Genomic DNA, 25,098 nt, shown 5'->3' with positions numbered 1-25,098 from the left:
GGGCCGTGAACTCGCTCGGCGCCGCGTGGGAGCCCGCCGTGGCCTCCGAGGTGGGGCCCGGGGAGCGAGCGCTAGGAGGCGTCGGCGCGGGCACCCGGCACGCGTGGCGCCTGTGGCCTCGAGAAGCTGTGGACACGTGCGGATGGGTGCCCGGGAACCCGACGGGGGGCCGGCCTTCCTTTCGCTTTGCCGAGCGGTGCCCGCAGACTGCGGCTGGGAACGGTGACCGCTGAGTCCGGGCCGTTGCTTTGGCCTGGGCCGTCCGTGACGTGGCTCCCGGCCTGGCCTCGGACCCCTCAGCTCCCATGTGTCTCTCCTTGGCAGGGCGGTTACTTCAAGGACTTGCCCAAAGCCGACACAGCCCGCGGAGGGGCTCTGAACGGGATGATGTTTTACGTGCGGCTGCAGGCTGAGGATGGGCACTGGGCGGGGGATTATGGCGGCCCACTCTTCCTCCTGCCAGGTAGGTGGGTGCTGCCCGGCTTGTGGACGAGGCCACCCTGGGGCACCCTTGAGGCCCTGGCCGGGCCCGGTTCAGGCCCACGGTGAATGCTGTGGTGTGAATAAGCAGGTGACAACCCGGGAGCTTGCCTGTGAAAGGTCTCTGGAGGGTTGCCCTGTGCCTGTGCTGCCCCCTGGCGTTGGTGCTGGGGGATGGGAATGAAGGCGCCGCTAGCCCAGTGTTCTCAAGAGGGAGGCCAGGGGTATTCTTGTGGGGCAGGGGAGGAGTGGCTCTTGAGTCCCAGTACAGAGTGGCAGAGGCACTCCAGGTGGGGGACCTAGCCTCTGTAAAGGTGTTAGAGGTGGGCAGGTGATGCGTGGGTTTGTTGTGTTTTTTTTTTAAGATTTTATTTTTAAGTAATCTCTACAACCCAATGTGGGGCTCAAACCCACAACCCCAAGATCAAGAGTTGCATGCTCTACCAACTGACTGAGCCAGCCAGACGCCTGATGGGTGGGATCTTTAAGTTTCTTTGGGCAGGTTGGGGGAGGCCAGGCAGCTTGCGCGTGTGAACTTACCTTGAAGGGGTGCCTGAGGGAGCTCAGGCAAAAACCTGCAGGTTCAGTTGGTGAGTCCTAGGAGGAGTCATTTGGGCCTTCTGGGTACTGAACTGATTTGGCTAGCTAAAACCATTGTGTTCTGAGACTGTTTCATTAAATAAATACTCAGCTGTGTAAGGTGAGAAATTCCCTTCTATGAACTTATGTAGAAGGACTCTTTTTCTCCTAGTGGGAGGAGCATTGGGAATCCATAATGCTCTTGTCCCCCCTGGGCTGTACAACATTGTATCTTCTTGTCCAGGGACCTATGGGCCTGTCCTTAGGGGTAAGTCAAGTCTTTCTTCTCTTTGGCCCCACCTGGAGCCTATTGAGCCTGTTGCCAGAGATCTTCATGGGGAGGCAGCAACACTGCATTTGCCTGCTCTGGGCAAGGTGACAGGACTTCACTGTGTCTCAGTCACCTCATCAGTGACATGGGCATGATGAGAGTCAGGCGAGGTCATACATGCACAGCACCGGGGACAGCTGCATTGTTTCATGCTTGCTACTGCAGCTCTGGGCTCTGCCGGGGCTCCTCCCCTGTGCAGGCTGCAGGTTGGGTCTTTTCCTTCCCCCTTTTGAACTTTGGATAGACCGTCTTTCTTAGGTTGGTCTGTTCAGAGGTACTATACAGGGTTTTTCCATGAGTGGCTGAGCTTTGACTGGTCCTTCCTTTTCCTGCTTTAATTTGGAAAATGCTCCTGGGGGCCATGATTCTGTATAGACAATTCCCCATTGAGTGTGGTTCACGTGGCATTGACTATTCCCATGGGTCTTTATGAGAAGGCAGTGGCATGGCATTGGCTTGCTCTGACCCCGGGCAAGGCGTTAGGACCTCACTGTGCCATGGCTGCCTCATGTGATGTGGGGAATCGGATTTGGTCATATGCGCACATATATGCATCACTGTGGTGAGCCCTGACTCTGGGCTCCATCCCCCTGGGCTCCAGCCCCAGCCTCACTACTTGCGGCCCGTGCCTCAGTTTCTTTGCCTGTAAAATGGGGAAGACGCTGGCTCTGTTTCTTGGCCATGTGTGTGTCTTTGTCTTGACAGCATCGTAACTATAATGAAAAGAGATGGGCTTGATTTGGGATGATTTTTTTCAGTGAATCTCTGCAGCATCTCCAAACCTAGCTGCCCTTCTTCTAGGATGTGTCTCCATGTGTGTGTGTCTTGCAGGGTTTCTGATGCCTCTGAGCCAGAGTGAGGCATGTATTCCATGGTGCATTTTGGTGGGGCCTACCCAAGACACACACCCCCCTCACCTCCCTTGCAGGGCACCACAGGCATGCGGCTGGGGAGGTGGGGCTGGGGGTGGTCTGTGAGCATCATATTCAGGAGGGCTAGGCTGGCAAGGTTTTTTTTTTTGGATAATATTTATTGGCCATTGGCCATCTCCCCCATTTGCAAAATGACACATGCTAGAAAAAAACCTATAAAACAGAAAAACTTAAGCAATAAATCTTACCCTATCCAGGGGTGAGCCATTTGGTGTTTCTTTTCCAGCAGGTGTGGACAGGACTGTGGGACCCTAGAGTGGTTGAGAGGGCTTCGCACACCCCATGTAGGGAATGTCATGTGTTGTTGCTGCTCCCTGGGGCCTCACTTCCAAAGTCCCTGATGAGGCTGGAAGGAATAGCCTTCTCAGGCTCGTTTCCATGAAAAGGAGACCGCCGGATCAGCTCTCTGTAGGGTGGGTGGAAAGAGGCCTGGGCTTAGCAGTGCTGAGTGCCTGCTCCCAGTGAGGAACATCTTTTCTGCCACGTAGGCCTCCTGATCACATGCTATGTGGCCCAGATCCCTTTGCCAGCGGGATATAGAGAAGAGATGGTGCGGTACCTGCGGTCAGTCCAGCTCCCTGATGGCGGCTGGGGCCTGTGAGTCATTTTGTTACTGCACGTGTGTGCATGTGTGTGCATACGTGTTCTTATGTAGGAGATACACCTGTCAGGAGTGGGGTGACTGTAGCTACTATGGACCTGGGGTGGGCGGGAGGAGAACGTGGTAGGAGGGAGGTTGGCTGGGTACTGTGTGCCAGCCGGACCCTGGTGTCCTCGGGGTCTCAGCACAAGTGGCTGCATACTCTAGGCAGTGGTTTTATAGCTTGTGTTGTAACTGGGCTTTATGACTGGTTGAGAGACTCTCGACACTCACAACCCCCAGAAAGCCATCTGGCTGTTATCACTGAGGCAGAAGGAAGTCCTTGACTCTGAGATGGCAGCAGGTAGAGCCGGGGGCCAGGTGCCCCTCCCCATTTCTCAGTGTGCCTTTCTGACACATAGCTCACTCTGGGAGTAGGGCCTTCCCCCAGGGTGGTCAACTGCCTGCCCACTGTGGTCATGGGCTCTGGTACCTCTTGTTCTACATCCAGGGCTGGGGTTCCTCCTGGTGAGCTAAGTCCATACCACGGGGATTCTCCATCAGAGTTCTTGGAGAACAGCTCAGCCTCCGTTTGCCCCTTGACGGGGCCTCTGGAGCTTGTTCTGTGTGCTGTAGTGATGAAGGAGCCTTAGTTGGGTCACTGCCCTGGGACTGGTCATGTTGATTCAGGGGTGGGAAGCAAGCAGAGGAGGCAGGCAGGTCCTGCACGGGCAGTTTTACAACTGTTCGATTATGGGAGGTACGTGAATTCTTATCGGGGAACGGCAGTTCTGAGTGTTTCTTATGTTGTCATGTTACGTCAGTGAAAGGTATTTTAGCATTTTTGATTTTTCTCAGGGAATTTTGCTGAAAGCTTTGCTTAATCTCTTAGAAGTACTGAAATATGGCATTCTGTTATTCCATCTCCTCTCCCCAAGGCATGTGGAGGATAAGTCCACAGTGTTTGGGACTACACTCAACTATGTGTCTCTGAGAATTCTGGGTGTCGGGCCTGACGATCCTGACTTGGTACGAGCTCGGAACATTCTTCACAAGAAAGGTACTCCTTGCACAACATGTGCTGGGTGCTCCTTCCTGCAGGTAGAGCCTGTGAATGTCTCTCTTGGGGCTGGACTCACTTATCTGGGGAAGCCGCTGGTTGCACCCAGCAGCTGTGCTGTTGGGCAGTCTGCAGCAGCTCTGGAGCCTGCTTCTCACCTGGGTTTGAGGACCCTTAGCACTGTCTTCGGTTCATGCAAAAAAGGGCGCATGGGATCCCTGGGGAGCTGATCTTCACAGTAAGGCAGGTGATATGGGACTTTTCTTTTCCGTAGGTGGTGCTGTGGTCATCCCTTCCTGGGGGAAGTTCTGGTTGGCTGTCCTGAACGTTTACAGCTGGGAAGGCCTCAACACTCTGTTCCCAGAGATGTGGTATGCTTGCCCTTCTGTGGTCGACTTGTGGCTGGGTTGCCAGTGCCTTCCTGAGTGGGGTGACAGGCTCTAGGTCACTTGCTGCCTATTACACAGATGAGGGGGCAGTCCATTCTGTGGAGTGAGGCTGTGTTAGGCTCCTAGTGGAAGCCCTGCTTGGTTGAGTCCTGCAGACAGATGGAAGGGGTTCCCACTTGGGCTGGAGGGAGAGAGGCACTGTGGGCTGGGGCCATGTGGCAGGTGAGTGGGGCCCCACCAGGCTGGGAGAACTGCTGGTGTGGGGAGTGTGAAGCTCTGGTGTTGTTACAGGAGGCTGTGCTGTCTTGTCATTACGGACTTTGTGAGCCTCTGTGGAAGTAGAAACAAGAAGGCAGTAGTCCATGCAGCCCTTGCCGGCCTCAGCACTGGGGTGTGCTGTGCTTTTTCCTGTGCGCTTATCTTTCTGCCGGTGAATGGGAAAGTTAATCCCAGACAGCATGCGTCACCTGTGAGCCCTTTGGTGTGTATCTTTAAAAGAGAAGAATTTCCTTGTTAATAGAATCAAATCAAAATGCTGTTTACTCAGCAGAATCAACACTAATTCCTTATTGTGTAATAATTCTAACCGGTGTCTTAACATTTTGTACATCTCCCCAGAATATATTCATATGCATGTAAATCCCCCAGTGTCACCTTCAGGAGGTGAGACCCCTGGTAGAGCCTGGGTAGAACCCCTGCTGGCTCTCTGGAGCCTGTCAGCAATGTCGTGGCCCCCCAGGGAGCTGTCAGGGAGGCTGGGGGGCTGTTGTGTTAGACGACCTCGGTGCAGGTCATATTTGGTGAAGGGTTCTGATGCCAGGGTTGAGGGCTCCACCTCTGCAGCCTTGAGGGGTGTTGACGGGGGCAGAGGGTGGTGAGGTGAGGTGGTGGGAGGGGTGCTCTTACCCAAGGCTGGCATTTGAGAGGAGGTGGGGAGGGATTCTGGGGCCATCCCTGCATTCCTCACTGGCAGCTTGCCAGGTGCACTGTGGACCTGTCCAGTGTGTAAGGAGTGGGCAGAGGAAGACACTGAGCAGGTGCCGGGAGGGCGTGTGGGTGTCAGGACACTGTTGTCTGTGCCCTTACGTGGTGGGCCTGGCAGTCAGTGCTGGTCTTTCCTGGAGTGGTTTTGGAGGGGTGGGTGAAGGTGTGCAGGGTGCGGGACCTGAGATCCTGAACCACTCCAGCTGCAGAGAAGCTGTAAAATATGCCTTTTAAAGTGAGTGGAGGAGCCCTGGGGAATGAGGGAAGTGGCCCGAGACCAGAGTTGGTGGGAGTGGTGGGTACCTGCCCAGCTCATGGCTGGCCTGCCCATGCCCCTCACACGTGAGGACAGGCTTGAAGGGAAAGTGGGAAAACACCCCAGGTACCCACCTACCCAGGAAGCTGGCGGAGCTGTGTATGCTAGGGTCAGGCTAAATGTCCGGGCAAAAACATGTTGGTGGAAATAACCCTCAAAGCCTCAGTCCTTGGGAAAATGTGCCAGTTCCGAAGGGTTTTAGATAAACTTTTTATTTCCGGAAAAGTTGCAAAGATAGTCCAGAATGTTCCCGTAGACCCTTCACCCTGTTTCTCCATTAACATTTTATGTTACCATGGTACCTTTGTCCCTGCTGAGAAACCCGCAGACAGTCCTGAAAGTTTAGAAGTCAAGTTTCCTGGCTTTTGATGTGTGCAGCTGAACCAGGAGGAGTGGTTGTCACTCCTGCAGACTGTGCCTGTCGGCGCCCCACAGGAGCATGGCCGTGTCGTGCTGGGGGCCGTGCTGACTGGGGCTGGGGCTGCACGGGTGGTGCTGGAGGGGGCCGGGACCTTCTGCTGACGGACTGTTCCGCAGGCTGTTTCCTGACTGGGTACCTGCGCATCCCTCCACGCTCTGGTGCCACTGCCGACAGGTCTACCTCCCCATGAGCTACTGCTATGCCACTCGGCTGAGCGCTAAGGAGGACCCGCTGGTCCAGAGCCTTCGCCAGGTAAGAAGTCCTGGGCAGGGACCCCCAGGCCTGGGGGTCACCCTCGAGTCTGACTGTGCGTGCCTGCTTGCCTGGGACCGTGTGGAGCTGAGTTCCAAGGAGTGAGGGTGGAGTCACCTTCCCGGACCCTAAGCGACTACCCAGAGGGGCTTGTGTGGTGGGACGGGCTCAGGTCACCTAGGAGCAGAGTCCGCCTGGGGAAGCAGGTCCCGAGATGGGGCTCCGGGTGCAGGATGTTCATTAGGGTGTGCCCTTGGGACGGCAGTGGGTGAGGAGGGTGCTGAGGTGCTGCTGCCCCCCAGGAACTCTACGTGGACGACTATGCCAGCATCGACTGGCCGGCGCACAGGAGCAGCGTGACCCCCGATGAGCTGTACACACCGCACAGCTGGCTGCTCCGTGTGGTGTACGGTGGGTGCTTCCTGAGGGGCTGGCGGGCCTCCCAGGACTTGGCTGGCACCTCAAGTGATGCTGAGTCTCCTCCCCTTTCTCACCCCCTGTCGTTGGGGCCCTGTGGTGACCAGGAGGGCAGCTGTGTGTGCTTCGTGTCCAGTAGGTCTGCTCTGTCTTTGCCCCTGGAGCAAGCCTGGGGCTGGAGCTCCTGGACAGGAGGATTGGGAGTTGTGGGCCTGGAGGGCACACTTGTTCCTTCCCTTCGGGGAGAAGGTGCAGGTCTCCGTGGAGCCCAGTGTAGGCCCATCTCCCTGCAGGAACCTTGGTAGCCTGGGGGCCAGCATGGGGTGCCATGTATGGAAGGGTCCTGTTCCCTTGCTCATGCATCCCCTTGCTCATGTCTTCTGTGCTGGGCCCCAGGGTGGGAGCTGGGTCCCTGCCTCAGTCAACGCTGAGATGCACCCCAGCTGGATTTCTGTTCAGGAAACACGGCGCTAGGGGCAGGGCAGGTCAGCATACCAGGATGTCAGGGAGGGTCGGTGGGGAAGACAGGGTAGGGAAGGGCTCAGGTGCTGTCCTGTGCTGATGACCTCACCCCCTGCAGCATTACTCAACCTGTATGAGCGCCACCACAGCACCAGCCTGCGGCAGCGGGCCATCCAGAAGCTGTACGAGCACATCGTGGCAGATGACCTCTTCTCCAAGTGCATCAGCATTGGCCCGGTCAGTGCTCCCACTGCCCTGTGTCTGTACCCCCCATGTGGGGTGAGGAGTTGGGGTAGGAGGCCCTCTCGAGGCCAGTCTCTGGAGCTGCGAGTGGGGGTCTTCCTGGAGGTGAGGTCTCCCACCCGAGTCTGGCAGACAGGAGCCCCCCCCATCTGTCCCCTGTGCTCCTCCCACATTTAGTACTCTCTTCCCTCCCCACCACCTGGTGTGTTGGGAATGCTACTCCTTGGGCCACCTCTCAAGATCTTTCTGGCCAGTTGGGAGGGATGCTTTTCCTCCCTTGACCATCTCCCCACAGAACTCGCTACCTGCCCTTGCCTTGTGGGGTTCAGAGTGCTGGGGTGCTTGGGTTCCAGCCCTGGTTCCTGCTGAGCCTGGTGACTCAGAGCTCTCACCTCTGAGCCTCTGGGCTTCTGACCTGGCTTTGCATTGTGAGGCTGTGGGGCCTGGCAGAGGCCCAGCGAGGACACACTTGTAGAGGCAGGTATATCCCAGACAGCGCAGGGTTGGGGTGCTGCCTCACAGCTGTGGGGTGACAGCTGCAGGAGACACTGTTGTTCTGGGCCCCTGGCGGGCCATGATGGCAGCCTTTCTGGGTCAGTCCAGTTGGTGCTGTGTCACGCAGCTCCACTCCCGATGCTGCTGGCTGGTGTTCTGTGGGGCTTGCAGCACCCTGCTGGATTGTGACCTGTGGCTGCCTCAATGCAGCCGTGGGTCGTTTCCCTTTTAGCAGCAGTGTGATCCTGTGTGGGCTTTTGGCTTATCGCTGAGTGCACATCTGACTTGAATGAGAAGTGCTGCGCTAACTGGATCTTACGAGATGCCAGAGTGCAAGGTTTGGGTCTTTAGAACATTCTAAAGCAGTCCCTGTCCCACAGGTCTTGTCTGTCTTGTCTCTCCCATGCTCCTCAGGCTGTGCTGTTCTCTCTGTCTGAGTTTTTGAGGCAGCATAAGACACGGCACACCCCATATGCCCACCACGGGCCCCACGTGGGGCCCCCAGCCCTCGAGGTGGCTGTGGTCGCTTGCCAGCTGGCTCAGCTCATGTTGTCTCTCACAGGATGCCCTGCCTTCTCTCCGCGCACATGCCTCAGGCCTTTCCTGCCTCTCTTTCTGGGGGTACAACCCTCGCTTGGTCTCTGGCTCTCAGGGCCTGGCGAGCCACGAGTGCTCCGCTCAGAATGGAAGGCCTGGTCCAGCCCAGAGTGAGGTTTTGCTGGGGGCCCAGTGTTTGGGCTGTAATCCTCGTGCTTGGGAGCTGCTGTAGGTCTGGAGCAGGGTCCTGACGGGGCCGTGTCTCCCACAGATCTCAAAAACCATCAACATGCTTGTGCGCTGGTACGTGGACGGGCCGGCCTCCTCCGCCTTCCAGGAGCACATCTCCAGGATTCCTGATTACCTCTGGTGAGTTGCTGGAAGGGCCTGGCTGGTCAGGGTCACCAGGTTCCTGTCACGTGTGACTGAGAGCCAAGGGCAGACATGCATGGGGGCCTCCCTGGGCACAGCGGCAGGATCCCATATCTCAGTGTCCTGGCGAGGATGCTGTGGGGTAGGAGTAACACCTGGAACCAGGAATTTCCGGGTTTGTGGAAGATGGTGAAGGTTATCTTTGAGTTAAAAGATGTGCCATGTAGCAGGCACTTCTGGTGGTTTTGGAAGCCTGTGGGCAGGTGGGGCAGGCTCAGGTTATGTCAGGAAGGCCTCCCCGACAAGGATAACTGGTCAGTCACTGATTGCGGTGGGACCCTGGTGGGTGGGTGTGTCCCACGGTGTCCCACACGGGGAGTCCTGCATTCAAGGGGGCCTCTTCCCTCTGGCAGCCATGTGGGCCTGCTGCCATATGCGGGGTGAGCCGGGCTCTGGGTGGCCACCTGACTTCAGCTCTCTGCCTCTACTCCCTGACCTGGGCTTTTCTTGTCCTCACAGGCTGGGCCTCGATGGCATGAAAATGCAGGTAAAGGCTACAAGGCCACAGCCGCTTTCTTCCTTTTCAACCGTTCCTGTTCTTTGGGTTTGTTAAGATAACTGTTCCTCACAGTGAGTTCTGGCAGCGTGTGCTGAGCGGCTGCAAGTATCTCCAGTCCTGTGTCTGAGGGGACAGCCAGTGGCAGGGATGCTGACAGGCCCCAGGGGCTGTGGGAGGGCTGAGGGTCTGCAGCAGCGCCCCCGGCCCGTGGGAGCAGTCTGTAAGCCAGCGTGGTTCAGAGCTGCAGGTCAGGGGGGAGACGAGCGTCACATGGCATTCTCGATGGGCCGGTCTAGTTCTCCTGAGACCACTGACCCCAGTGCTCGCATGCTGGGCCTGACATGCAGGAGAGTGGCAGGCGTCAGGCAGGAGGAACCTGTGCTTCACGCCCCCAGCCGAGCACCTGCAGAGCTGCCCTTGCCTTGAAGGGTTTCCGTCTGCGATGCGCTCCCAGGTGGCCCTTCTCTACATTCGCTGCTCCCGTTTTGTGCCATTTACTGCAGATGATGTTCTGCTGCCGCCTCTCCCCCCGGCTTATTTCCTGTGTGTGACCCTGGGGGTGGAGGTGCCTGATCCCGGTGTGGCCGGGGCTGACCTGGTCCAGACCCGGCTGCAGGGGCTCTGAAAGCAGTGAGCTTGGGAGCTGTTGGGTCACCCTGTGGGGGTTTTGGCTGCTGTCACCAGTTGGCTCAGTGTGGGAACGTGGAGCGTCCAGCAGTGTTCTTGGATCGGGTGGGCCACTGGCCCTTTAGGACGGGTACACACAGACCCAGCAGCGTCTAGCGCAGAGTTCACCTCGGTGTCCTTGCCTTACTTCTAGCTCCCTGACTCCTACCTGCCAAGAGGAGGAGGGCGTCGAGCCCCCATGTGGGCTGTTTGTGTCCTCTGAGTCCTTCGGTGCCCTAGCTGATTTGTTCTTACAAAACGGCTGTGCTGGTGTCAATGCCTTGCAGGGTTGATGACAGTCCCTAGTTTGGTTTTGTGGCACATTTGTTGGCGTCAGGGTTTGAGCCAGGTGGCTGGTCCTCGAAGCCACTTTTGTCCAGTGGTCTGGGCGCCCTTCCTTCCTGGGTGATTGGTTCCTAGAGCACCCGCCTTCTGGATCTGCCTGATTGTTTCCTCTGTGCCCTGTATTTTCTACAGCTGGTGGTTAGACCCTGAGGCTTGATCCTGAACTGGTTTTGGTTTCTTTTGTCCAGGAGGCTTTCCTCGTGGCAGGCGGCCTTCCTACATATTGTCCTGCAAGGCCATGGTTTCTGATGCCCCCTCAGGGCTGTCAGTTGGTCAGGGCTCTGATGTTGCCAACCCTGTCCCTATTATCTCAGTGTCTGTCCCCATCTATCTCTGTTCCAGTGGGATTTGGCCACTGGCATTCTCGTGGGACCAGTGTTGACTGGTGAACTAGGCTGCTAGGGTGGGATTTGAAGGGGGCCTTCCCAGATCCGTTGAGGCCTTAGCTAGGCCCCACCACATCCAGGTGTACTCATATGTGAGGGGGTGTTTCTGGTCAAGGGCAAGAGTGTCACAGGCACCAGGTGGGGCTGCCTAACCCTCACCTGCCTGCAGGAACAGCCCCTCTCCGGCCCTCATGGGCATTGAGGGGTGCACAAAGCGTGGAGCTTGGGGTCAGGAGTTGGCTGGGCTCCCACCTCTTTGTAGGAGCCGTTGGGAGCCCCCAGATTCCTCCTTGGCCCCCCAGGTACCCGTCAGATCCTGGGTAATGTGGGTGGGTTGGGGAAGCTGCACTGCTGCTCTAATGGCTCGTCCTTGCGTGCAGGGCACCAACGGCTCGCAGGTGTGGGACACCTCATTTGCCATCCAGGCTATGCTAGAGGTATGTGGCTCTGCCTCCTTGTTCTTCAGCCTCTAGTTGACCTTCCCGGGTGTCCACTGCTCCTTCCATAGTGCATATGGCAGCTGCTGACTCTGACTCTTTGCTCACCTGGGCTCTGAGGCCTCTGGTGATGGTCCCACCAAGACAGTGGTCTTGCCCAGCAGCTTTGGGTGGTAGGCCATCTGGGAATCTTCAGGAGCAGGGAGACTTGTAAGGTCTGTTCCTGGGGAAACAGGGCAGGAAGCTTCTAGCAGGTGGAGTGGGCTCTAGGCTTTTCTCAACACTCACACTGCTCATTATGGATACCTCTGAGCACATGCTGGAGAGAAACCAGAATGTGTTTTTGTGCTGGTGGGATTGAGGGTGGTGACATTCTGGAGAGCCTTGAGGAAGGGTCTGGGGCACATGGGGGTCTGCCTTAGATGGGGCCGGGGTCATCTGGACATGGGATGGGCTGGGCCGGGTTTGGTGTGGACTCTCTCCTCTGTCTCTCTCATTTCTCCATCACATCTTTCTGACTTGTCAGCAGAAACAGAAGAGCCTGAGACACAGGTGGGTTTGCTCCTGTTTCCCAGTGGTGGCAAGACGTCACCAGGATTGTCTGGGAACCAGCTCACCTGTGCGCTTGTGCCAGTTAGCAGCTCAGCCTCTGTTGTCTTTTCCAGGCAGGGGCACAGCACAGGCCTGAGTTTTCGTCTTCCCTGAAGGAGGCACATGAGTTTCTCCGGATCTCCCAGGTGAGGCCGAATCTGGCCTGTGCCAGGGGCTGGTGGGGCTTCCCACAGGCAGCGGTGCCACCTCCTCACCTCTCCCTTGGCACCCCTGCCTGCCCACTCCACCTCAGTGCCTGGTCATGTTTCCCCAGCAGTGGATGGGGCTGTGGGCCATGGGCCACGGGGGTGATGCCTTGAAGGGTGCCTTTGGCTCTGATGGTTGAGAGGGCCATAGGGCAGCGGCTGCGGGTCCCTGCATAACCGTACCAGCCCCTGCCGGCCCCAGTGTCTGCATGGTGGTGACGTGGGACCTCCTCTGCTTTCCACATGTGCCTCTTGGATGCCTCCCAGGTCCCAGACAACTTCCCTGACTACCAGAAGTTCTTCCGCCAGATGAGCAAGGTACCACAGCCAACCCTGGTTGCCCCGAGTCCTGGCCCTGGTTGGCTGTGCTTTGCCCTTTAAGAGGACTCTTCCCTCGGCTTCCTGGGGCTTCCTGCTCCAGTAGACGCACAGCATGGGGTTCCATCGGTGCGTCCGAGGGTTCCCTGACTGGCAGAATGTGTGTGTGAGGTGGGGCTTCCTCACGCTGCCACGTCAGGGGCTGTGCGCACACGCCTGTGCCTCAGAGATGCTTTTAGACGGCAGTGTGTGCAGGTAGCAGAGACCACGTTCTGTCGGAACATGGATCAGGGTGACGTGGTGCTGCAGAGGGTGGAGGGCAGCTCCTCTGGGTGTGTGGGAGCGTGGACACAGTGTGTGTGCCTTCTCACAGTGGGTTGGGAGGCCTGTCCACGTGTGTGTGGGTGAAGCTGTAGCTGCACCTCGGGTGGCTGGGCCCCTGCACTGGGGAAGAGGGTGCTCTCACCTTGGGAGGTCCTGACGACCAGGGTACGGGCTCGGCCGTCCGCCCTGGCCATGACAGGCCCCACGCTTTGCAGGGTGGCTTCCCCTTCAGCACACTGGATTCTGGCTGGATTGTTGCCGACTGCACAGCTGAGGCCTTGAAGTCCATCCTTCTCCTGCAGAAAAGCTGTCCCTTTGTCACCAAGCACGTCTCGCGAGAGCAGCTTTGTGATGCTGTTGCTGTGGTGAGGCTGCTGGGCCTGGGGCTCTGGGCATGGGGCAGTGTGCACGATGGAGCCCGGGCTGCCCCTCCACACACACTCAGGTCCGCTTAGCTCTGCATGTGAGCTGCACTTCCCACGGCGTTTGTCTCCGCAGACCCCCGGGGTCAGACTGCAAGCCCAGAGGGGCGCGTCCTCTGATGGCATCTGTGTTTGGGGAAACCATGAGCCCTGTGCTGGGGGCTTGTGGATCTGGCAACTCGCCAGGGAGGGCTGGCATTCTCCACTGGGTGTCTGAAGAGAAAATGAGAAATTCTGTTTGTGTCTGTACAAAATCCTTTTCAGTACAACCAGTTTCTGTGCGTGTGTTACAGCGGAGATCACACAGCTTGGCAGTACACATGTGACTTATGGATGGATAAGCAGGTGCATGCCAGGGTCCCACCTGGTCACTCATGGAGCACCTACTTGATAAAGTTGCAGCCTACTGCCCTAGGCACCAAGGGTCTCGGTTTAATGCGAGAACTGGCTCCCTGTTCCCCATCCCTGCTCCATGGGTCTTAGCCTTGGGTGTTTCTAGAAAGGTCCACCACAGCTTGTGGGCTCCCCTTCATGCTTAAGTACATGGGTGAGCTTTCAAGATGTCCTCTCTCTGGTTTTAGTTGCTGAACATGAGAAATTTTGATGGAGGGTTTGCCACCTATGAGACTAAGCGTGGAGGGCACTTGCTGGAGCTGCTGAACCCCTCGGAGGTCTTCGGTGAGTGGTTGGCCGGCCAGGTGGTACATGAACCCAGGGACCCTGCACGCCGTGAGATGGGTTCATCAGCCAGAGCTCTGATTCTTTCTCCAGGCCAGGAGCAGTGCCAGCAAAGGTGCTGGCAAATGATGGTGGATCCTTTAAGGAGCACCCCCTAAGCCATGGAGTGTTCTGTGCTTCTTAACCTCTGAAGGTGGCCATAGTACCCATGGTTGTGGATGGAAAAGCTGGGGTTTTGTTTCTCAGAGGTTGGTGGAGGTGTCACCGGGGTTCACACTGGGCTCTCTGGCTTGAGCCTGGGCTGGCTCTTGCTGTGCGCTCTGTCCTCTGTGGAATCCATCCTGTGTCCTGGGTGCTCTTCACAGAGCCCAGGCACCCTGCAAGGAGGTGCGGGTGGGAACCCACTGGCCCTGTGTGCTCCCTGCTGTGTGCCGCGGTTCTCGTCTGCCAGGGCAGCTTCTTTCCCTGAGTATGCCCTCGCATGCCCCTGTACCCCTGCTTCCCGGTCTCAGTCTCACTTCTACAGCTGTTCATCGTGGTCTGCCCTTGCCTCTCTCCTTTACTCTCCCACTGGCCCAAATGTCTTACAGCCAGATGTGGGTCTCCAGGTCACTGTGGAGGTGCCGGCCACCCTCCCACCTGGTGGCCATGTCTCCTGGGCCAGTCACTGGGGACTCTTTCCTTATCTCCTCTGGAGGACGGTCAGGCTCTTGCTGTCCCATGAAGGCGCTGCGTGTTATGGCGCTCTCATTCTTTGTGGTTTGGAGTGAGTTGCCAAACTGGGTGACGAGATGAAGCTCATGTATGTGTTGATCCTTCCTTCCGTCTCCCAGGGGACATCATGATCGACTACACGTATGTGGAGTGTACCTCAGCCGTGATGCAGGCACTGAAGCTTTTCCGTGAGTGTTTCCCAGACCACAGGGCCGGGGAGATCAGGTAAGTGTGGCCTTGGCACAGGGATGTTTGCTACCCATTCAGGAGCCAAGAGCTGGGATGCTGCCACCCTGGACGCCGAGAGCATGGTGGTGCTGGGGTGGATGACTCACTGCAGGGAGGGGACTCTGGAATACAATTCATTTAGTAACGGAAGGGATTTCCAGTGTTCCTGAATCCAGTTGTATGCCTCGAAGTACAGTAGACCCATGGACAACTCAGGGGTTAGGGATGCCAAACCCCCGCGCAGTTGAAAATCTGCATATAACTTTCAATTCTCTGAAACCCTAACTGCTGATAGCCTGCTGTTGACCGAAGTCTTTCCAATACCATATGCAGTCGATGAATACATACTTGTATGTTGTATTTTTCATATATTGTGTTCTTACCATAACGTAAGCTGGAGAAAAGGAAACTAATATTAAAGAAAATGATAAGGAAGAGAAAGTACCCTTACAGTACTGTACTGGTATTTATCGAGAAAAATCCACTTATCAGTGGACCCGCAGAGTTCAAGTCCATGTTGTTCCTAGGTCAATTCTGTATCAACTCTGTACTAGGGGCTCAGAGTAGCACGACTATAACACAACAACCAGTTACTTTTCGCATCTTAATATTGGTAAAGAAGATCTATATCGCAGCTGCACCTGTGTCCACATAAACGGTGGTTTTTAAATAAGCCTGTCCTGTTGACATCTGACACGCTTGGAGAGGGACACCCGGATCTCACGTGCGGTGCCTGATGAATTGTCATGAAGTGGACACGCCTGTGTGACCACAGCGGGCACGCAGATGTTACCCGAGCTCCCCTTCTGGTTCTCCTCAGGCGGCTCCAATCCCACACTTGGGGGATCCCACGGTGGGACTTGTGGGTCTGGCTTTCTCCGTTCACTTGGTGCTTGTGAGGCCCAGCCAGGGGGTCGCGGAGCGGCAAAGCCCGCCTCTCCCTTGCTGTCAGCATGTCTGTGGCGTGCATGTGGCAAACTTTATTTATCCATCGGTTTGTCTTGGATCCTCGGGGGCCGTTCAGGGGGTTCCTATGAATCATCCTGCTGTGAACACTCTGTGCTTGTCTTTTGGGGCCCGGTACCCATTCCTTGAGGACATGTGCTTAGGAGCGGACCGCTGTGTGATGGGTACATTTGTGCACCTCCGTAGACATGTAATCCCATCGTTTCATGCTTCGCGGCAAAGCTGCCGTGGACTCAGCTGCGTCATAGCGCGCTTTCCTTTTTAGGTATTGTTGGGTTCAGTTTGAAAAGTGCTTTTTAAAGGATTTTTACAACTGTGGTTATAGAGAAACCAGTCTGCAGTTTCCCTTACGGTGCCCTTTCCAGGCTCAGGCTCTCCTGTGAAAGTGATGCAGGACTCGCAGGAGGACCTGGCAAGTATCTTTTCTTTTGAGATTCTCTGAAAGAGTTTGTGAGAATTTGTGCTATTTCTGCCTCGAGTGTTTGGAGGCTCCATTTGGGCCTTGAGTTTCCTTTGAGGGAAGGTGTTAACGTTTTAATTATAGGTTCAGTTTTATTTGTTCTAGGACTGTACAGATTTACTTTTCTTGTGTTTGTACCGGTTCTCAGCTCCATTATATGTGGGTCTGCACAGAGCTGCCTGCAGTGTCCTGAACAGCAGCCCCGTCCCCACTGAGTCCTCATTTCCTTCCCGACATTGGCGGCCTGGGCCTCTTCTCCACCAGCAGCTTGTCAATCTTTTCTTTTTTTTCTTAAGATTATTTATTTATTTGAGAGAGAGAGAGTGCATGAGTGTGTATGCGCATGAGCAGAGGGGAGGAGTAGAGGGAGAAGCAGACTCCCCGCTAAGCAGGGAGCCTGATGCAGAGCTCGGTCCCAGGACCCGGGATCATGACCTGAGCCGAAGGCAGACGCGTCACCGACGGAGCCGCCCAGACGCCCCGGCAGCCTGTCAGTCTTACCAGGCTTTTCAGAGAAACTGTCTTCAGTCTTTGATTCTGTCATGGCATACGTTTATTTTTTTGATGTGAGAGTTTTTTTTTTTTTTTTTTAAGATTTTATTTATTTGACAGAGAGAGAGACAGCCAGCGAGAGAGGGAACACAGCAGGGGGAGTGGGAGAGGAAGAAGCAGGCTCCTAGCGGAGGAGCCTGATGTGGGGCTCGATCCCATAATGCCAGGATCACGCCCTGAGCCGAAGGCAGACGCTTAACGACTGCGCCACCCAGGCGCCCCGAGAGTTTTTGGTTTTATCAGTTTTTGCTCTTTGTTATTTTCTTTCTATTTTTATTTCTTTTTCTAATTAGACAGTTAAATGAGTTTCAGGCTTTCCTTTTAAATGTGTGCTTAAGTCTACGGTAAGTCTTGGCGTACCATTCAGTTAAAATTACTTTCTGTTTCTGTTGTGAGTTCTTCTCTGGCCAGGAGTTGTTTAGGAGTATGTGGCTTTACTTCCAAAAAATTAGAGGATTTTCTAGTGGTGTTTTGCTGGTTTCCTTCTGTTCGGGCAGGCGGCGCAGCCACTTGGGGGCACTGTGTTTTGTTGCGCGTCTCCCACTCGGGCCTGGGGGTCCACGTGCCCCAGGCTGCGCTGAAGGATGATCTGTGGTCCCTTCCTCTGGGCACAGTTTGTCCGCAGTGACACTCTCGTGCAATTGACCTTTTCCCTTAATAGATCATCGTTTTAGGAAGTTTAATGAAACTAAAGTGTGCTTCTTGGAGGAGACTTGGACAAGGCAGAAGCAAGTTGCACTTGGCCGCAGGGAGGAGTCCGTTAGGACTGCTTGATCCCACCTTGCCGTGGTTCGTGTGGAGCTGGCTGTGCTGGCGAGGTGTCTGAGAGCAGGGGCGATGTCTACGGTCAGGCTGCACTCTCCTGCTTCAGGAGTCACAGTGGTGGCAGGTATTTTGTTGTTTTAGTGGCCTCTTGGTTATTTCTAAATTTTCATTGTCATTTTCCAGCTTTTCCCTATTGTAACCTTAATGAATGTTGTCTTATTAGATCTTTATTTGGGACCATTATTTTTCCCTGGAGCCACCTGATTTTGTGGACAGCCTGTGTGGGGAGACCCCCTGCTCTTGCCCTTTCCCGGTGGTGTGGCCCTGGTTCCAGTTGTGTCACCTGTTGGCCCGGGCTGCCCTGCCCAAGGTGGAGGGGAGCAACAGTGTGGGAAGCACAGGGTGACTGTTATTACCATGGAAAGCTCTAGACAGTTTGAAGTGTTTAATCTTTAAATAGATGTATTAATTTGTGATATTAAATTTTTAAATTTATCTGGAAAAGATTTAGAGATACAATTTGAGGTAGCCAGGTACTCTACTTGACTTGAAATTCTTCCTTAATTTCAAATTTAAGGAAAGTTACAAAAGTAGTAAAAAGCATTCCTTGCGGTGCCTGGGTGGCTCAGATGGTTAAGCGTCTGCCTTTGGCTCAGGTCATGATCCCAGGGTCCTGAGATCCAGCCCGTCATCGGGCTCCCTGCTCAGCAGGAGCTCTCTCTCTGCCTTTCCCCTCTGCTGGTGCTGTCTCTCTCTGTCTCTCAAATGAATAAATAAAACTTAAAAAAAAAAAAAAAAAAAGAGGTAGCACTCCTCTTTGCCTCTTACCAAGATTTTTAATTACTCAGTTATTAACATTTTATTAACATTTTACTACATTTACTTAATTATGGTCCCTTCCACTTAATTTTTTCTTAAATCATTTGAGGGTAATTTGCAAATATGATGTACTTAGTCTCTAAATACTTTAGCATTTTGTAACAAGGATATTCTCTTACGGAAATATGAATCACGATATTAACACTATAATACCAACATTGATAGGATACTATTATTTAATCTGTACACCTTGGCCCTAGTTGTCTTATGGCAAAATCTTCCCTTAAGATTTAGCCCAGGGTCACTGCACGGAGCTGCCAGCTGTTAGTCTCCCTCCCCCTGGAACCACCCTGTAGTCTCTCCTTGGGGTTGAGGACTGACATTTTTAAGGCATGTAGCAAGTCTTTGTGGAATATCATCAACATGTGTTTTTCTGGTGTTTTCTCATGATTAGATTCAGGTGATGAAATTATGCATTTTTGTCAGGAAAATTACAAAAGTGACGGGGATTTCTCAATGTGTGATCCAGGAAGCGTATGTGAGCTTCGATCCTATGAATAAGGTGATGACCACTTGTTCTCTCCACTGTGAAGTCACTGTTGTTTTCTTTGTGGGAGAAAATTTTAGATTATGTAGGCATCCTGTTTCTCATCAGACTTCTGCCTGTTTGATTGTCTGATGATGATTCTTGCCTGAATCAGTTATTCATGTGCTGGCTGCAAAATCGTCATTCCTTCCATACGTATTAATTAGTTGGCATTCTACCAGGCTGGCTGGCTCGGTGGTAGAGCATACGACTCCGATCTTGGGGTAGTGAGTTGGTGTTCTAGAAGCTTTTTCTTTGCCTCTGTTTATTTATTTATTAATATAGAGTCATGCGTTCTTACGCTATTGACTTTTTTCTCTTTTTTTATTGTGTTAAAATACACCTAACATAAAATTTATCATCTTAATCATTTTTAAGTGCACAGTTGAGTGGTATTACATTCACAGTGTTGTACAGCCAGCACCACCATCCATCCCCATAACTCTCCTTCTATAAATTAAAACTCTGCCCCTGCTCACCTTATTTCCTCATCCCTCCTGCCCCCTGTCACCATGCTGGTTTCTGTCTTTATGATTTTGATTATTTTAGGTACCTCACACAAGTGGAATTCTGGAATATTTGTCTTCTTGTGACTGGGTCTGTTGGTTGCCATCCCTCTTGGGAGCTTCCCATGTGTACTCTGGAATTAGCATTGTGTGTGGAGGGCAGGGAGAGACGGAGAGAGGCAGTCCCCGCCAGTGCGTGGGGGCAGTTCTAATAAGCAAAGGGAACTGACATACGAGGCTTATCCTGGGCAACAAAAGCATGAAGGGATTCCCCCCCATGATATCCTCCCCACAACCCCCCACTAGATCATAGAAGTTTATAAAGAGGCCCTACCTGGGCTCAGTCCTGTATACCATGCAGGTTTTCTCAGCACTACATCACCATCTCAAGGCTGTGTCCTTGGAGCCCTCGTCCCGGGAGTGGGAAGGTAAGTGGAACCCACATCCCCAGGACAGGAGAGGGGGCGAAGAGCCTCCAAGTGCCTGGGTCCAGCTCACGGGTCAGTTGTTGGTCACATCTTTTTGATGACCTTCCTCAACAGGCTTATTTCACTGAGTATAATGACCTCAAGGTTCACCCATGTTGTAATTTGTGTCCGAAGTTCCTTCCTTTTTAAGACTGAATAATACTCAGGGCGCCTGGGTGGCTCAGTTGGTGAAGTGTCTGCCTTTGGCTCAGATCATGATCTCAGGGTCCTGGGATCCAGCCCCATGTTGGGCTCCCTGCTCTATGGGGAGTCTGCTTCTCTCTCTCCTTATGTAACTCCCCCTAGTTTACGCTCTCTGTCAGAAAAACAAAACAAAACAAAACACTTAAAAAAGACTGGATACTCCTCTCTTGTATAGCTGGACCATGTTTCGCTTATCCATTCATCTGCTGAGGAACACTTGGGTTGCTCCCATGTTTTGACCGTTGTGACTAATGCTGCAGTGAACAGCATGTAAATTCTGGCAGTCACTTCAGCCGGAGTGGGGGTGCAGCAGCCGCTGGGATCAGAAGCAGCAGAGCACAGATGCCCACTATTTGGAGGACAGCGTCCTTTTTGCCCTTCCAGGTGCTGCAAGCTCTGTGCAGGGTGCTCCAGGAGTGGGTGCACGGCTGCCTGCCCAGGGGCTGGGGTTGGGAGGTGGGTCGCTGCTGCTGTGCTAGGAGCTGAGCTTGACCCAGCTTGACTGCAGTTTACCCTCCAGTCTCCTCCTGGAAGCCTTGGACAGACTCCAGAGTTGTATGTAGCAGACAAGGGTCTGCCGGTGCGGTTGGTGCCCGGGGGGCGGCAGCTTCCTGGTGCCTCCTGCTCGGCCGCCTTCCCAGAGTCCTCTGCTATTGATTTCAACATTGATCTTCTAGCCAATTTGTTGAACTTAAACATTTAATACACTTACAGAGCAGTTTTAGGTTTATAGAAAAAATGAGTGGAGGGTTCCTGTTTACACCTTCGCCCCGCAACCTACCCCAATTATTAACATCTTGCATTAAACGGGCTCGTTAGGAGTGCCTGGGTGGTTCAGTCGGTTAAGTGTCTACAGGGTCCTGGGATCAAGTCCTGTGTCAGGCTCCCTGCTCGGCTGGGAACGGCTTCTCCCTCTGTCTGCTGCTCCCCCTGCCTGAGCTCTCTCTCTCTGCCAAATAAATAAATAAAAGCTTTAAAAAAAAACTGGTTCATTATTTTATGATTGATGAACGAATACTGATACAATATTATCACCCAAAGTCCATGATTTACATTCAGGCTCACTCTTTGTGTTGTGCATTTCGTGGGTTTCGACACATCTGTAAAAACCTGTGTCCATCATTATCATACAGAATAGTTTCATGCTCTAAAAATTCTCTGTGCCCTTTCATCCTTCCCCTAACCCCCAGCCCCTGGGAATCACTATAGTTCTGCCTTTTCCAGAATGTCATGATTAGAATCATACAGTACTTAGTCTTTTTAGATTGGCTTCTTTCACTTAGTGATAGGTATTTGAGGTCATTCCCTGTCTTCCCATGGCTTGGATTTTTTTTTTTTTAAGATTTTATTTACCTGAGAGAGAGAGAGTATGAGCAGAGGGGAGGGGTAGAGGGAGAAGCAGACTCCCCGCTGAGCCAGGATCCTGATGCGGAACTCGATCCCAGGACCTTGGGATCATGATCTGAGCTGAAGGCAGACACTTAACTGACTGAACCACCCAGGCGCTCCCCTCTTTTTTTCCAAGATTTACTTATTTCTTTTAGAGAGAGGGAGACAGTGTGTGCACGGGAGGGAGGGGCAGAGGGAGAGAGAGAATCCCAAGCAGACTTCCCACTGAGCATGGAGCCCGATGTGGGGCTCAGTCTCACAACCGTGAGCCCGTGACCGGAGCCAAAACCAAGAGTCAGAGACTCAACCAACTGTGCCACCCAGGCACCCCTGAGTCTTTTTTTTAAATTGAAGTGTAGTTGACATACAACGTGAACATTAGTTACACGTAACGTTAGAGTACACGTAGTGACTCCACAAGCCTGTATACGCTCACCACAGCGTAGCTACCAGTGTCACCATACAGCACTCTGACAGTCCTGCTGACTGTGCTCCCCGTGCCGTACCTTTCATGCCCCCGATTATTCCTTCCATGACGGAAGCTGTGCCTCCCCCTCTACTTCCCCTGCTCTGCCCATCCCCTGACCCCCGCCCCTCTCGTACCAGTTTTCTGTATTTATGGGTCTGTTTCTGCTTTTATTTTTTATTTTTTTATTATTATTTTTATTAAGTGGGCTTCACACTGGGCTTCAACGCAGGGCTTGAACTCACGACTCTGAGATCAAGACCTGAGCTGAGGACAAGAGTCAGATGCTTAACCGACTGAGTTATCCAGATTCCCGTTTCTGTGTTTAGTTTGTCGTTTTTACTGCTAAATAGTATACAGATAGGCCATTGTTTATCCATTCGCCTACTGAACAATATCTTCCACATTTTACCAATTACGAAGAAACCTGCTATAATTATTCCTGTGCAGATTTCTGTGCGGACATGTTTTCAGCCCATTTGGGTAAATACCAGGGAGCGTAGGGTTGGTTCGTATGGTAGGAGTATATATAAGTTTTGTAAGAAACTGCCCAGCTGTCTTCCAAAGTGACTGTATTACTTTGCAATCCCATCAGCAATGGATGAGAGCTCCTGTTCTGTACCCTTTGGTGTCTGTTGTCGTTGTTTTGGGTTGTAGCCACTCTAACAGGTGTGTAGTAGTATATTGTTTTGATCTGCCATTCTCTAAGGATATGTAATGTTGAACATTTTGTCACATATCTGTTAGCTGTGTGTATATCTTTTTTGGTAAGGTGTGTGTTCAGATCTTCTGCACGTTTTTAAATTGGGTTGTCCCGCCGTCCCATTGTAGGACGTTTTGAATATATTTTGAATAGCAATCCTTTGTCAGATATGGATTTTGCAAAGATTTTCTCCCAGTCTGTGGCTTTTCATTCTGTTAGCAGCAGTTTCTTGTTTTAATGCAGTCTGGCTTATCAGCGTCTCCTTTCATGGATTGTGTCCAAAAAGTCATCACTAAACCCAAGGTTGCCTAGATTTTCTCCTATGTTACGTTTTAGGAGTTTCGTAGTTTTGTGTTCTACACGTAGGTCTATGATTCATTTGAGCTGACTTTTGTGAAGGATATAAGGTCTGTGTCTAGGTTTTTTTTGCATGTAAATGTCCAGTTGTATTTGCATCATTTGTTGAAAAGAGTTTCCTTTCTCAGTTGAATTACTTTTCCTCCTTTGTCGAGAGGACTTGATTAAATTTACGTGGGTCTATTTATGGGCAGTCTGTTTTATTCCATTGATCTGTTTGTTCTTTCATCAATACCACACTGTCTGGATTACTGTAGATACTGCAGCAAGTCTTTTTTTTTTTTTTTAAGATTTTATTTATTTATTTTAGAGCAAGCAAGCAAGGGAAGGGGCAGAGGGAGAGGGAGAGAGAGCATCTTAAGCAGGCTTCACGCCCAGCGCAGAACCCGACTCGGGGCTCAGTGTCACAATTCTGAGATCATGACCTGAGTCGAAATCAAAAGCCAGACGCTTGACTGACTGAGCCGCCCAGGCGCCCCTTATCGCAAGTCTTGAAGTCAGGTAGGGTCAGTCTTTCACCTTTGTTCTCCTTCAGTGATATGTTGGCTATTCTGGGTTTTTTTACCTTTCCGTATAAACTTTGGAATCTGTCAATATCTACAAAGTAACTTGCTGGGATTTTGATTGGGACTGCATTAAATCTATAGATCAGGTTGGGAATATCTTTGATTTCTTTCATCATAATTTTGTAGCTGTCCTCTTATGAATCTTGCACATAGTTTGTTAGATTTATACCTAAGTGTTTAATTTTTTTTGATTCTAACATAATTGATATTGTGATTTTAATTTCAGAATTTAATTGTTCATTGCTGGTAAGAAAAGAGTTATCTTTTGTATATAATTGTGTTGTTGTATTTGTACATACAAATTGTATAATTTGTATATAATACAATTGTTTTATATCCTGCAACCTTGCTTGCTTAGTAGTTCCAGGAGTGTTTTGGTTGATTCTTTGGGATTTTCTACATAAGTAATCATGTCATCTGTGAACAGACATAGTTTTATTTCTTCCTCCCCAATCTGTGTACCATTTATTTTGGTATTTGTCCTATTGCCTTGGTTAGGACTTCCAGTACAGTGTTGAATAGGAGTGGTGAAAGGGACATCCTTGTTCAAGGTGAGGAACTTCCTTCTCCTCCTAGTTTGATGGAAGTTTTTGATCATAAATAGGTGTTAGGTTTTGTCAAATACTCTGGTAGCTATTGATTTGATAATGTGGTTTTTCTTGTTTAGCTGGTTGATTCGATAGATTACATTGATTGATTTTTGACTGTGCAGTCAGCGTTCCATACCTGGGATGACTCTCACTTGGTGGTGGAATATAATTCTTTTTGTACATTGTTGTATTTGATTTGCTAATCCTCGCTTAAGGGTTTCTGTGTCTATGCTACTGAGAGAGAATGTTCCGTGGTTTCCCTTTCTTGTGGTGTCTTTGCTTTTGGTGTTCAGGTGACACTGTCCTCATAGGATGAATCAGGCAATGTTCCCTCTGTTTCTAATCTCTGGAAGAGATTGTAGAGACTTTGTATAATTCCTTCCTTGAATGTAGAAATCACCAGTGAATCCATCTGGGCAACTCTTTATATTCTAATTAGTTGTGGATTCTTGTGGGTCTTCTCCCTAGACCGTCCTGTCATGTGCAAATGCCATGTTTTTCCTCACCTCACGGTCCTGGCTAATAAGCCCGTGTAGCAGAAGTGATGGTAGTGGCATCTTGGTTGTGTTTCTTGACCTTAAAGGGGAATGCTTCTAATTTTTCTCCATTTAGAATGATTTTTGGTGTAGGTTTTTGGTAGTTACCCCTTTTCAGGTTAACAAAGCTTTTTCTTCCTAATTTGCTAAGTTGTTTTTCTCCCTCTGTTGTGAATGGGTGTTGTATTTTAGGAAATGGCTTTTCTCTCTCTGTGGAGATGATAAACAGAATACTTAATCTGTTAATGTTGTAGATCTTTCTAATGTTAAAACACCTTTGTTTCTGGGATGAGCCTAACTCGGTATTGCCATATTTCTTCTGTATTCAGTTCCCCAATATTTAGATTTGAATTTTGCATCTGTGTTCATTCATGGATAGCCTGAAAATTGTGGTTTCCCTCATCCCTCTTGTACGGTCTTTTGCATTTCTTGAGTAATGAGG

At 52.1% G+C, this 25,098-nt stretch overlaps 1 protein-coding gene across 1 annotated transcript in view; it reads left to right on the top strand.

The window, feature by feature from the left end:
* Positions 1 to 25,098, top strand: part of LSS (lanosterol synthase) — a 32,966-nt gene that overhangs the window by 754 nt on the left and 7,114 nt on the right. Inside the window, exons 3-17 of the mRNA XM_045776912.2 lie at positions 325 to 463; positions 2,811 to 2,919; positions 3,841 to 3,962; positions 4,237 to 4,333; positions 6,189 to 6,324; positions 6,627 to 6,735; positions 7,322 to 7,440; positions 8,750 to 8,847; positions 9,370 to 9,397; positions 11,187 to 11,243; positions 11,909 to 11,980; positions 12,308 to 12,358; positions 12,898 to 13,047; positions 13,686 to 13,782; positions 14,616 to 14,721. Of these exons, the coding sequence (XP_045632868.2) occupies positions 325 to 463; positions 2,811 to 2,919; positions 3,841 to 3,962; positions 4,237 to 4,333; positions 6,189 to 6,324; positions 6,627 to 6,735; positions 7,322 to 7,440; positions 8,750 to 8,847; positions 9,370 to 9,397; positions 11,187 to 11,243; positions 11,909 to 11,980; positions 12,308 to 12,358; positions 12,898 to 13,047; positions 13,686 to 13,782; positions 14,616 to 14,721 (1,490 nt within the window). The remainder of the gene's footprint in view (positions 1 to 324; positions 464 to 2,810; positions 2,920 to 3,840; positions 3,963 to 4,236; positions 4,334 to 6,188; positions 6,325 to 6,626; positions 6,736 to 7,321; positions 7,441 to 8,749; positions 8,848 to 9,369; positions 9,398 to 11,186; positions 11,244 to 11,908; positions 11,981 to 12,307; positions 12,359 to 12,897; positions 13,048 to 13,685; positions 13,783 to 14,615; positions 14,722 to 25,098) is intronic.

Source organism: Ursus americanus, chromosome 4 (assembly GCF_024610735.1).
Source record: "Ursus americanus isolate L20-20 chromosome 4, mUrsAme1.1.p, whole genome shotgun sequence".
NCBI lineage: Eukaryota > Metazoa > Chordata > Mammalia > Carnivora > Ursidae > Ursus > Ursus americanus.
Note: the sequence above shows the minus strand (reverse complement) of the source record. Positions and strands in the feature narration are given on the sequence as shown.